Raw genomic sequence first — 14,516 nt, 5'->3', positions numbered from 1 at the left:
TGCTGCTGTACAAGTATCTTTCCCAGTGAGGGAAATACATTCACCAAGTCTGCTTTTCACTCTCTTTTACAGCAGACCTTGTATCCCTCTGCACATTTTTCAGTGACTAGCCAGCTCCTTGAATATACACTGATTTCTCATTCTCTTCTGACCACTTTAAAAGGCATGAAATGGGTCATTTGTCTTTTTTCTTCCAATTATAAACATGGTACACTGCAGTAGCCTTGGATTAAAATAGTACAAGTAGTACAGACATACACTATAAGGCCTCAGAACACTTGTTTTGTTCCTCCAATTTGCTGCAGAACATCCTAAATTATCTAAATTAGTAACATAGAGAAGATTGCTTGTTTATTAGTGTAAACTATCTATTTTATAAGGAATATTTACACAAACAGATTGCACAGTGACCCTTTCAAGCAACAGTACTATTGCCACTGCAGCGCTGATAATGCAGTTAGCTAGCTAGCAATATAAAGGAAAAATCAGCAGAAACCATCAGTCTGGACAGAATCAGAAGATTCTAGTACTATTAGCAGTTTTTGTTACATTTATTTTAAAATAATTGCATTTAGCAATGTAATATTCTCCTGCTAGAGGCATCTAGCCAATTTTATTGGTGTCTAGAGACACGGGAAGACAATTCCTCTAAAATAAAAGCTGTTGATTAACATTAGAAGACATTTTGAAGAATCCAGCAAAGACAATTATAGTTTATATGCATGTTACATTAAAAAAAAAAAAAAAAAAAAAAAAAGCAAAGCAAAACCTGAACAGTTACCTTTTTCTTTAGAGTGGATATCATCACATATATGCAGGTCCAAATGGGAAATTACTAAGTGATGAGAAGTTTCCTTAACATCGAAATCATTGAACAATTTCACTATCGCATCATTTTGATCAGGTGCTGCTGTAGTCTGGTGCGCTTTCACCTGCTGAGAGCTGGGTGCAGGAGCAGAGCTCTGAAAATATTTAGTCACATCAATTGGTAGAAATTTATCCTTCCCTTCAAGCATAAAAGCACCACAACTCTTCACTTACTATAAATAGGCCTTTCAAATAAGGAAAAATATGCATCATATATATTATGTTCACTTTGGATCATGAATGAGATTTAAGAGTGTTATTTTAGAATACAGCTAAGTTGATCTAATGGCTAGGTGACACAAAGAGACAGTGTCACTTCACACCCTGTTTTTCCCTTTCCCCACATCTTTATACCCTGCCCTTGCAGCACTGGTATTTCTCTAATTTTTGTTGCATGCCAGACTAGCAGAAAAATACTTTTTGCTGGGATCATTTCTGCTAGTTTAGCTCCACAAACTGTATCACTATAGGCTCAAACAGAAGCCAGCGCCAGGATCAGGGAACTGGCAAGATTGGTACAGGGAATTGAAGAATCAGAACCTCCCTACTCAGTGACAGCTAGCCATTTGATTGCTATATCTGATCATTGCAATCCTGATGATTGCAAATCATCAGGACCACCACAAGAACTGAACTCTGCATTACAGTACAATAGCTTTATTGTATAAGATTCTACACAAGTGAATTTATTCAGTCCTAGTAATGAATTGTGGTTTACAGTCCCATCTTTTATCAGGGTATTTGTGCTGCTGCTTCACAGACAAAAAGAGATCCTCCCCACAACACTCACTAGAAAGACCAGTTGGTCCAACATGCTATATGTGCTGAAAGATGACAAACGTTTATGTAAGACTACTTTACATACAGCATAAACATAACATCTATGCCAGCAGACATGTTAAAAGCAGAATTATTTTTTCACCATGTATTCCAACAAGAGAGCTGCATTAAGGAAAGCTCTGATTAAAGCCTAGTATTTCAGGAACATGAAAACAGACTGGACCAGCACTTTAAACCATTATAGTAAGTGTATCTATTCATGCATTAAGGTTACTTTAGTGTCTCTTAATTTTATTTATTTATAATTCTTCATCAGAAACTATTTTAAGACCAGATTTACTAAATAATGTAATCAATTTTTAAGTAAACACAGAAGTCAAAATATTCTGTACATGAATATAGAAACATTTTTTTCTTTCCTGTAATTGACATTAATACACAGAGTTTTGTAAAATGAAGTCTTTTATACTGCTGTGATCATTCAGGATGTAATTCAAGATAGACAGTTGAATGAAAATGAGTAACTTGCATCCTCAAAAAAATCAATTAATACAACTAAACACATTGTATTTTTAAAAACTTGATACTCATAAAGTGAGACAAGCAGTTACCATACCTGAGCTGTTTCAGAAGCCAAGCTTTTTCTCTGCTCTGTTGATTTCTCTATGGCTTCACTAAGAGATTTGGCATACTGCACCATGGCTTTCAACTGGGAATCAGTCAAAACCCACAGCAAGTCATCCAGAATCAGAACCAGTTTTGATGCCACCACGTTACAATCCTTTAGCTGTAGAATAAAAATTTTAAAAAGGCAAGTTTCTTATATCAAATTAATGGAAAAGACTGAATAGAATCCCACGCTTCTTTAAAAGGAAGTTTCTCCCATAATGAATAAAATTTTAAATGAAAGATATTCTTATTTCTCTTACTAAGAAGTTCCTATGATATATCATAGCATATTCATTTGTGCCTAACTTTTTATGTGCGTAGCATGCATTGAATTCTGAACTGTTTATGTAACCATAAGTGACATAAGTATCATCTGAATCTGGAGAGATTGCACAAGATGCATCATCATAAATAAAGCTCTAGAGGTCAAATAATTTAATTAGTAGGACCTATGAAATTTCTTCATTTTTAAATTCTGCCTGCAGTTATTTAAATTCTGACCACTTTTGCAGTCTTATTGATTACATGCTATAAAACAATAAATTAGATTAAATTAAAAATCTTTACTATGTGCATATATGCATGGAGAGCACAAGTTAGTCATGAATTCATAAAATAATAGAAGATTTCAAAGAAGATTTAAAAGTTTTCAAGTTTACCCTTCTTTTAAGTGTGACCCTAATTTTTGATTGGTTTGTAATCAGTCGAACTGGAGCACTCATGATTTCATGCTTAGAACTCTGGATTGCATCCGCTTCTATTCTGATCATCTGCCAGTTGATTTCTTTAAAAGTCAAAACCTTTAAACAGAGAAAAAGAGAAAAACACCTTCATGAAATATGACAGTTTACTTACAACAAAGTATGTGCAGAAGCACATGTGGGTGTACACATATATCTATAAGCACATACATGTCCTTCATGCAGAGCTATATGAACAAGTACATTTTACTCATTTATTCCACTTAGAGGTGTCAAAAATTAAAGCCCTGATCCCGCTCTTTACCTCCAGAATGTCACAGAGATGTCGAGTGAGTTCAAAGCAGGCAGAGGGAAGAACCAGCATTTAAAATATTCAGAAAAAAAAAATAAAGACAATGAAGGCATAAAATTATTTCATGGTTTCTAGGTTGCTTTTGGTAGAGGGCAAAAAAGATTGTCTAGTGTGGTCTCAAAACACTAAATTCTAGTATGTAGGAACAGAGTCAGGAAGGAAGCAAAGATACAAAAAAGTAGGGGGTTTTAGTTTTTTGTTTCAATTAAAGGAAGTTAAACATGAAGTGTATTTTAAGCTACACAGTCTCCACAAACTTTCAAACCAGAAGACAGATTTCTAGAAGACAGTAGGCAAATGTAAAACTAATAACACAAGAACATCAAGTAGATGTTCTGGATATTGAGAGTCAAATATAGGGAAATTAGCGATTATCCAGTAGCAACATGGAAAATCAAATGAACCGGGACATCAAGAGGAAAAAAAGTTAATTCTAGTTTCCCTAAAACTCAATCCTACATTACTCTTTGAAGAAAAAAGATCCACCAAGGAGAAGAGGAAGGGGGAAGAGTTTATTAGGCACGTGTCTTATTTTGCAGTTGCCATTCTCTTGTCATTCAGAAAATTATACAGCCTATGTCCTGTAAATATAAGCAGAGACTTATGTAAAACATACCCAGTTTGTCTGAGGAGGTACACACAATGAAGTAGAAAAGATGGAAAGGCATAGTGAAAAGCAGCCTGAAAAATTCTGTTTGCAGAAAAGGAAAATATCTACCTCCAGAAGCAGTGTAAATAAAAATCTAAAAATTCTAAGGAGATTCCTCATTATGCTACATGTAGGTACAATATGATCTAGAAGCACTTAAAATGTTTTTAGCATAGATTATAGTACAATGTCAGTTTTGTTCTCTCACTATTTATTTTATCACAATTTACCGATTACCGCTAACAAATCACTTGCTACAGTTCCTACAAGTTTGTGTTTCCAGAACTCATTGAACTAGATGAAATGCTCCTCAAGGAAAGCACTATAGGGTGAGACTATTCTAAATCAAATTCTTCTTAAAAAGCATAACATCAAAAAATATAGCAATACAAAATTCCATCTATTCAAACTTGAATTCTTCCAATTTAGACTTCATTAACACACAGATAAACTGCAGGAGGGACATGATGCAGACTGTCAGAAAAAATGCTTTTGAACTTAGTTTCGAGGTGTTTTTTACTATAATGTTCTCTGGGGGGTTCTTTCTCGATGTAAAAAGCAACTACCAGTCTCCTTATCTCTGAGTAAACTCTGTGTGCTCAGTAATCTTGGCTCTAAGTTTCCCCATATATTTTTTTAAACACCTATATATTCAAGGTCTGCTGCGTGTCAAAAGTAGTTCTCAATAGAAAATACAGCATTCAGCATCAGCTTGGCGTTTAGTATACATTTTACTTCAGTTACATGGGAGAAAGCAAAAGAACGATGTACACCTATGCAGGAGTTGCACATTACTATTCCCGGAGAGTAGCAAAGTATGTACTTTACTGCTATTACTTTTTTATACATGTATGATTTAATTATTCCCATACATTTATACATGTATGATTTAATTATTCAACTCTTGCATAGAACCTTTATTAGAACTCAGTTAAAATTGTTTGAAGAAAAAAAATCTTTATTAGGATAGTTCTCGCAAGCAAATAAATGACCAGCTAAAGCTTTAAAAATGAAAAAACACCAATTAGTTAATATTGACTTTTTCTTCCTATATTCTTCACATCTGCTGTAGTTTGCATTTTAAAATGGTCAGAGTCTTGGAGAATGTAACAGTGGCTACATATGCTTAACCTTGTATTCAGTCTTCTTTGAACATCCACTTTGGGCACTGCTACAGACATAACCTTTGATCTGACTCACACCTAACATTTTTATGCCCTTGGGTTCTTAGGGAACAGCTGAAACTACTGAGCGCAGTTTCTCCATTCCTGGTAACAGCGTGTTTTCTAGTGTGCATTTCAACTACCTCCTCTTCGACCACAAAAATAATATAACAAAGTTAGCAAAAGATAATGCTCACCTCTCCACGTTGCCCTTCTTGTATCCTGGTAAATCTTAGGTCAGCATGTTCCCAATTTGCATTTACACTATATATTCTTAGCTGGGAAAGTTCAAATGAAGCATTAAAGGCTTTTGCACCAATCCTTATTACAATGGAGTTCACAGAAACCGAAATTCCTTCTACCACTTTTTCAGCAAAGCCATATTCACTAGAAGGTAAAATGCCAATGTATTAATTACAAGCAAAAGAAAATGTCACAAATTATATTTCTTAAAAAATTGAAATACAACATAACACAGACCATAAGTTCCTAATGTATTCTTTATCAGTTACAGTTTTTTGTTAAATATTTGACCCAATTTACACTAATTTATTCTCTACCCTCTGATGCTAATCTCAAAACAATCATTCTATGAACAAAGAACATATTTTGGACAATGATCAAACTCCATGAACTATAACAATTAACACAACTTTACATAGTAAAATATGCCTAAATTGGTATACTTATAAAAGTAGATAAAAATTGCTGTGTTTGTATTAAAACAAGCTATACTGTTATGTAGATACATTACTCTTCTTCATGTATACAAGAGTAATTAGTGTTGAACTATCCAACAGTTCCAATCTGGCTGGTATTTATCCCTCTGAGTTAAGTTATACTGCCCATTAAGACAACTACCTTTTTGTATGTAAAATAGTATAAACAGTTTGCTTTGTTTCATGCTACAAAAGAAAGGCATCCTAAATAGTCAAATTTAGGGACCAAATCAATATGTATTCCAGTACTGAAATAAAGCAGTTACAATTAAATTTTTAGTAAAAATCTTAACCACTCTGAATGTTCTAGATTAGTGAATGGAAAACACTGTTTCATATATTCTTTTAGCATCTAAATTTATTTGGCTTTGGGTTTTTTTCTGCTTGTTTTAAAAGTACAGTTTATGTGGTTCGTCATTCCTTTGCCTTTTTATAACTTTCATCCTACACAGAATCTCTATGGCAATGATTTTCAAGCTGTACTCTGTACAAGGAGACAGAGACCCATGGACTACTTCTAAGTATTATACATAAGTTAAATAAGAAAATGAATTGTATCATAGAATTCGTTTCTCTATATATGGGTCCTATGCTCACCGAAAAACATTTTGGGTCCATGAAAAGAAAAAGACTGGTGAAAAAATACTTCTGTAACAATGTCATCTTCCCACATTATCAGACATTTAAGCTATAATAGCAAGCATGAAATCTTTCAATAAGATTTGAATTATAAGATAAAAAAACTAGAACATTGAAATACCACACTAACAAACGTTAATAACATTCATTAGACAAAACACATACCCACACACCATTATGTATGTTTTCCAACTAAGTTGAAAGGCAAGGTATTTAAAATTTTGAAAATTAAAGACAAATCAAATGAGTATATTTTTGATGGAGTAGTTATACTTAAATGAAACATTTCTAGCAAGTTCCATATACAGTTTAGATGGTTTTCTCCAGACATAGGTTTGAAACTAAATAGTTCTATCAGTATACATACATAACTTCATACATAAGTAATAATATTTTAGATCTGCAACACTATATACTACAAGAAATACACAGTGGATCTAAGTGTTCTACACTAATTCAAAAAGATAAATTAAACTTTTTTTTAGATCAGGTACAAGTAAGGATCATTGCTGACCTCTGTCCTGATGCAGTTGCTATAGGAGAGGGTCCATTAGGGGCTCGTGGCTCTTCACATGTGCTCATTTCCATTACAACTTTATCCAAGGACTTGAAAAACGAAAGAAAAAAAGTTGGAGACATAAGAGGTAACAAAGTAAAAAGCTGATGTATGAAGAAGAAAAAGAAATCACTGAAAGCGTTTTTCTAAATATACATAAAGACACTTTAGACCACAGCATTTTCCCACAAACTTTTGTAAAGTACCAAAATTACTTTTATTTTTTAAATTTGTTTATAACAGCTTTTACATTTTGAGAATTCTAACATGCTGCCCCGGTTAAATATTTGCTTGTAGAATTCCTGATTCTTTGTCATTATTTACCCATAATATTTACTTTGAAAAACAGCATTTTGAAAAGGGCGTTTAAAAAAAGCATTTTGATTTAATGCGTACTCATTTGGGTTTTCTTCCTACATGGTTGTTCTTTCAAAGAAATATTCAACACACTTCAAAAAACGTTAATGGAAAATATTTGAACCTAGTCCACTAAAATTCATAATAGTAGTGGAAGTTTAGTGCCGCGTCTTTAAAACAGAATCTGTACATAAAAATTCATTATGTGACTCTTGGCTAATCTAGCAGAAGTATTTTATAGAAAGATACATTCTAGTATAACTTGCAACACAGCATATTCTAGTATAATTGTATGCTGTTATTGTATTTTTGGTACTTGAAGTGGGATCCTTAAAAAAGAAGCTGGGAATTAAGGGAATGAGACCCAAATCCTATTTTAATTGAAGGCTTTATTTAAATAGCAGAGCTATAACACAAATTACACATAATGCATAATAACAGGGATGAAGAATAAGATGTGAATATACCAAAAGCAAAACTTTATTTCTAGCAACTGAATAAATCCATTAATCTCCTAGCTTATTCACAGTACAATGTTTGTGACCTAAATTTTGATATAAACTGGGAAGGCTCTTGATTTAAGGCTTATAGTTCTGCACTCTTGTGCCATTTCATGCTCATTAGAAACTCAACAGCTAATATTATGTCCCTGTCTAGCTCTGAGTTTATACCACTTCCTCTGAATTCCTCCATTTGCTCCCTTCTCCAGTGAGACAAAACACACCAAAAATCTTTGTCCTCGAATTACATTTTTCCACAGCTCAACCTGCCCTACCTACTGCACTATATTACCACACCAATCACCACAATTCACTTGATCCACAAAACATCCTACTCTTGTCCGTAAAGTGAGAAGATCATGATCTTATCCATGATCCCTGGCTGCTACCTAGAAATCCATTAACTTCATACTCCATATTTTCTTATACTTCAACAGACTGTGAATACTGCTGTCTCAGTTAATGACTTGCTTTGCAAAACATCGGGGAGAAAAAAAAAAATCTAATCCCTTAGTCTGGGGAGGGACAGGGGAAGCAAAGGTTTATTCTAGTTATCCTACCATTTTGGGATGTTTGACCATTCTTGTGAGGTTAAATTAAGACCTTTGTAATATTCTCCTTTGCTACACCTACACAATTCATGCAAAGAATAGTAGGGTACTGAATACAGAACTCTTAGTAATATAAATAAGACTTAATTACGAAGACCTGGATATAGACATCTGTCTGTTGTTTCCTCACTGGAATCTGTTTGTACTTTGATAGAGGAAAAACTGCCCCATAGCATCCACAGGTCTACAAAGCAATCTTCAAAATTTTAGTGCTCATCGCATAGAAACAGGAGGAGATATTGGTGATGAGCAAAGGAAATTTAATATTTGCCAGTATATTAACAGATGGAGTTTTACAATGCATGACTCAGTTCCAAGAAAGTACTTTTGGCTAGACAACTGGGATCTAGCTACTTCCTATTCTATGCAAAAAAGGATGCCAACTAGGGAATGTTAATTAAAATGTAATCAAAGTTTCAGTGATAAAGATATCCCAACCAAAATAGTGGAAATTCAGATGTAATAAAGGGCTGAAGTTGGACACTTAAGCCTTTACATTTGTCTTCCTTGAGAAGTCAGAAAGACTGTTGTACAATCTGTCACTGAACAGTTATCTTTTGATGTCAGTTTTCATTTAACACATTTGTTCAAGAAAAGTTTTATATAACACAGTTGACTTTGAAAATCACCTTAACCTCAAAGATTACTAAAGTAAGTTCACAGCAAGCAAAGCAAACAGGCCTTGTTACTGTAGGTCAAAGTACGTAATCCTTCAGAATACCATGGCTTAAACTGCTTTCCTAATTTGGCAGTTGCATCTTACAGCCAAGGGGTTGAACCATCCCACTTCAGCATTACCGTCCTTTAATCTTTGTGTGTCAGGGAAAAGTGGCACAGGCATTAGTACATTACAACTAGGTCACCAGCAAATCCATCAAGTATTTAAAACAACATCTTTTTTTCCAAGTCTGATTCAGAGGTAAGGAATTAGAAGCAGATTCAAAAAGTCACTGTGTGTCTGGGAAACACAACAGTTAAAAGGCCTGTTCACTCCTAGGCAAGCCCAATTAAGAAAGTTTAACCACCATCAAGCAAATTACTTTTGGAGTTACCACATTTCTCAGTAAATTCGTTAAAGAGAAAAATAAAAAAAAGTGCAAGAAATAACATTCATTCTAATTGGTTTGGACTTCTTCATACATCTTCTACATCCTATTTATATCCAAGCTGTATCCTAGGGTGTTAGAGAAATCCTGTGAATGTTGTCTGTACCAAACTTGCCATAACTGGGATCACTGGATAGACTGCAGATACAGAACAGAAAAGTCCTCAGAAAAAAGATAGCTCTAACAGATAGGTAGGAACTTGTAAAAGTACCAGTTGGACAAATAACTACCCTTCAGATGAACTTGAGTTAAAATGCAATGCCTGAGGATCTTGACAGAAACTAGCTAACAGCCAAACATTATGATGACAATGCCCAAAGAAAAAAAAAAAAAAAAAGATTAAATAATTACAACAGTATACTAACAAAAACGTTATGGTATCTTGATCTGCTGCTACCCAGAAGACACTTCATAACTGTCCATTAATGTTTCAAATATTTCTAGAATCAATTTGAGAGGACAGTATAAATATTTGAGGAATTCTGTTACACAGTTTATATTTAGGAGTTGCTCTCAGGACTCACCAAAGAGATGGGATGCGTTTTCAATTTTGTCCATGGTATCTGCAATGGAAAACATTACTCTAAGACAAAGCAAATATTAGAGATACAGCAAAATAAAACACTTGCTTAGGATGTGGTTTAGGTATACAACTTGTAACTCCTGGACTCAAAAGAACATTACTTTCACGTTACAAAGTTTATCTGAAAGTACTGTATAAGAAACTTATGCACACATCTCTTTCAAGTGTTAAGAAATAAACTTCAAAACCTACTGAGCTCTGGAAGGAAAACACAGAGGAGCAAAACAGAACCTGTCTCTTTAATACTGAGTTGTCAAACATCTGCTAAGTCAACACTGCCTTCCACATTCTTACCTTTAAAAGGAAATAAAAATCCACATTTGCTCTCTTGGCCTATAAATAATTGCTTGTCTGTAACAAAGTATTAAGAACTAAAGTATTAAGTAAAGAAAGAAGAGACTGAGGAACTGCTAAAATTTGACCAGATAACTTCTGTCAAAACAACCCATAGCTTCTTTCTTACTCTAAATGCAAGGATAATCTAGGAGAGGAGATACATTGCTTCAATTCTTTGCAGCCAACAGGATTAAAAAAGTGAAGTTGGCTAGATTTAGAGCATTTTCACATCTCCCACAGAGACAGAATCCCTCAAAAAGATATTTTTGGAGACTGGAAGGGAACAAGAGGGAAAACAGTAAAAAAAAAAAAAAAAAAAAAAAAAAGAGGGTGAAACAGAAAAAAAATAAAACATAAAAAAGAACATAGTGAATCATTAAAGGATGCCAATTATACCATGGGCAAATATAAGCTTATACTTCTACTTCTGAACATGCAGAAATATATTCCACACAAAGAAAAAAAGATCACTGCTTATTTTCACCATTTCTTTATGTATTTCATGCCATTCAAAGAGAAAAAAAGGGTGAGAAATTATTGCTAGTAACATTTTAGAGAAAGATGAAGCTGTTATCCAGTATTCACCCCAATTTTCTGTTAATACAAGCTTGCTCAAAAGTTTGCTGAGACAGAAAGGGAAAAAAAGATCTGGTTAATTGCCACTCCAGCATAATAAAACACTCACCCTAATGGATGCTTTATTGCAAAAGACTTTGTTTATAGCAAGCCATGTTGGAAGATCCAGCATGTTCTGAAGTACCTCTTGATCCAACTCTAAATTGGTCAGCTGGCCTTCCCCCTTTAATGTGCTCAGGTTGATCTTGTCAGGCGACAGATTTTTGGTGAACCTAAGAACAAACATGCACCTTAAGTAAATGCACGTACAGCGAGTCAGAGCTGTCCTGCACGCAGCAGACAATTTACTTAAAGGAATGGTCTAGCACAGTAGGCAGGGGAGATGGAAATTATATTAGATACAATTTCACCCTGAAAAAAATCAGTACCATGAAATTCATGTTTGCTTTATCTCTCTAAATACATAGACAATTAAATACACGATGAGGCATTTCCTTACTTGTTCATAACCCAGAATGACAGATATTTCATTCAAAATATGTTAATTACTTATTTCAAACTATATAAAGTAGAATTAAACCCATTTCACTCTATTTTTTCAAAAGAAAAAAAAATCAAAACCTCCGTAACATATACTGTAATTCCTGGAGCATGCAGAAATGGCTGATAATTAAGCTCAGGACAGGTAACAAAAAGGTACTTTTAAATGGTACCTATATGTATATATATATATATTATATATATGTGTGTGTGTGTACATGTATATACACACACTATGTATATATACACACACGCTTTATATCTTGAAAAAGTTTCATTTATACTATTGTTTTACTCAGAATTTAACAAAGAACTTAAATTATACATTTATATAAACAGGCACACAGGTGAATATAATATACTGGCTGGAAGCATGAAACAATAGTCTGATATGCAAAGGCTAAAAAAACATAGCTATTTAATAGAGAAGACATGCAATAAATGTCACCATACTTAAAAGGTGCTATGATTTGCTTATACAGCAGTTAACTGTGTCAAATGGTTGCCATCCTTGTGAGAGAACAGGACAAACTCATGAGTGCTCTGCCCTCAAGTCACCAACCATAGCATTATACCTACCGCAAGCTAAAGATCGGCTGTATTTAACCGCACCCACACACAGCCATGGAAATCTGTTTCTGCTCATGAGTGGGTCTAATTTTACAAGATTAGATAGAAGAAAATACTGCTGCTCGCATTACCCTTTGAGACATTTCCCACTGGAATCTGCCCATGCTGGTATTTTCCAGGCAGAGCGCAAAAGGGTTGCTCTGTCCAGAACGGCTGCTCTGGTGCGACCCAGAAGCCTCCTTTCCATTCAGACTGGTTTCTGTACAAAGTCCTTATTAAGTAAGGCACGCAGGGGGAGATGGTAGAAGATGGTGAAGAAGGCTGGCAAGCCTTTCCTCCTAAGAGTTTCCAACTGTGGCTTGAAAATTGGCTACCATTTTCTTAGCCCAACTGTTTCATCGCTTTCATGTGATGGTAAGCTTTGGAAATGCATTTACCTAGCCTGACCAAACCAAAATGCCTATTTACCATTTCTACACACATCCAGACAGACATCATAAACCTACAGAATTTCATCTCCCTGTCAGTTTAAGCATAAAGAACTCTCAAAGACCAAAACATCTGGGGGTGGAGGGAGCACAGAAGCTTGTTCAGAATTTAAAGTTCATTTATTTTTATTTTTTAAACTATACCATCTGAAGTTATCCAGGATGTATTTGCAAATAATACTGGACATGCTGCTTATGGGAGAACAGTTGCAGTTGTTTCTGTTGGCTTAAAAAACAAATTAACCAGAAGAAATGAGCTTTGACTCAAGAATAATATATTTTAATAATTACAATACTAAAAAATATATTAAGATCAGACTACTGACAAATATATTTTCCTTGACAACTGGTACTTTTAAGTGCTCCATTTAGAAACATTAAAATTATGTAAGCCCTCTGTTCCTCACATAGTTTTCCAGTTTCCCTTCTTTCTTGCTTGTAACAAGAAAGAGTAAAGTGAAGAGCTGAATAACCTGCCTCAGTAAACCACCCTGTCAATAATTGCAAAATATAAGGTCTTGTATATCAGAAGTCATATTGACAAGTCTCATCCAACTTCTTAATTGAAATTCCTAAAATAAACAGTCCTAAAATAACTGAAATTCCTAAAAATAAACATTGAACGTTTTCAGTCACATCACAGTATCTCTCTCTACTTACTAGATGATAATCACCTTTAAAATAACACCAGTCTGTGATTTTTAAGTCACATTTATACAGCAAACGCAAAATATTCTGCCATTACATACACACGTGGCTTACTGAGACTCTGATGCTCTTTGTAGGAACTCCCCTCTGGGTCCCCTATAGCTATGGCACAAGAAGCAGCACTCAACTCAAAGGCAGATAGCTGTAACCATCAGCTTCGTCTTTGTACTGCAGACAAATCACAGCAAAACCCAGAGGATCTACAGGAACACGTTTCCAAATTTCACAGTGAGAAAGACACCAAAATACCATCAAGGATGAGAACAGAGACAGTAAAGCTAATCTTAAGTTACTTCCAACACCCTTGGACAAAATAAGAGCTGTATCCTACCAACAGGGAGCAGAAGGACAGGGAAGGCAATATCAGCAAGCAGTGTCATTCTTCCTCCCTTTCAGCACAGCTTTTTTTTTTTTTTTTTAAATAATTCTTCTGAGTGCTGCTTTCAGTTTTTCACCTTTCCTTGCAACCAGTGAAGGGAAGAATGCTCTGTGTGCTGCTTCATCTAGCACCGACCAACACAAGGGGATATCCACCTGGAAGTCTACACCTTTCATTTCAAAGGTGAGAGAAAGGAACTTTAGCAGGAAAGTTGTGGGAAGGTATTTCAGGTTTAGACACCTCTAACAGCTGATTTCTTCATTCCACTTCCCCAGCTGGAATGTCACTGATGAGTGAACGGATGCTGGCGAGACAGTGGCACCTCCCCAAAATCCATAGTAACTTCATAACATATGACAACCGCATCTGCTCTGCCCAGAGCGAGTTTTCCACAGAGGATGCCAACACTTTACGTTTCTCTAATAATTCCCTGCTCCTTCAAACTCAATTGTTCCACAGAATATACTTATGATTACTTATCACTTTAGCACCATTTCATACACTACTTCAAATAACAGGAAACTTTAGTTTCTCATGGTGTTTTCTAGTTTATAAATAAATAATTCAAAATTATAAGCTGGCATATTTGAGCAGCTAGCCCTGCAAAACACAATGTGATCACACCAGTTCAAATTTACAAGTATTTGAAACTTCATGGATTTTTTTT

General features: G+C 34.7%; 1 protein-coding gene across 3 annotated transcripts in view; it reads right to left on the bottom strand.

The window, feature by feature from the left end:
• Nucleotides 1-14,516, bottom strand: part of BLTP3B (bridge-like lipid transfer protein family member 3B) — a 54,695-nt gene that overhangs the window by 26,173 nt on the left and 14,006 nt on the right. For all 3 annotated transcript variants that reach the window (XR_003495793.3, XM_027452528.3, XM_072036174.1), the window contains exons 2-8: nt 11,274-11,436; nt 10,194-10,232; nt 7,054-7,145; nt 5,379-5,568; nt 2,976-3,116; nt 2,264-2,434; nt 782-962 (exon numbers count right to left, since the gene is read on the bottom strand). Coding sequence is in view for 2 of the 3 variants with exons in the window: in XM_027452528.3 (XP_027308329.2) it covers nt 782-962; nt 2,264-2,434; nt 2,976-3,116; nt 5,379-5,568; nt 7,054-7,145; nt 10,194-10,232; nt 11,274-11,436 (977 nt within the window). In the remaining variant the exon portion in view is untranslated. The remainder of the gene's footprint in view (nt 1-781; nt 963-2,263; nt 2,435-2,975; nt 3,117-5,378; nt 5,569-7,053; nt 7,146-10,193; nt 10,233-11,273; nt 11,437-14,516) is intronic.

Source organism: Anas platyrhynchos, chromosome 1 (genome assembly GCF_047663525.1).
Source record: "Anas platyrhynchos isolate ZD024472 breed Pekin duck chromosome 1, IASCAAS_PekinDuck_T2T, whole genome shotgun sequence".
Lineage (NCBI taxonomy): Eukaryota > Metazoa > Chordata > Aves > Anseriformes > Anatidae > Anas > Anas platyrhynchos.
The sequence above is the reverse complement of the archived record's forward strand: the minus strand, read 5'-3'. Positions and strand labels throughout refer to the sequence as shown.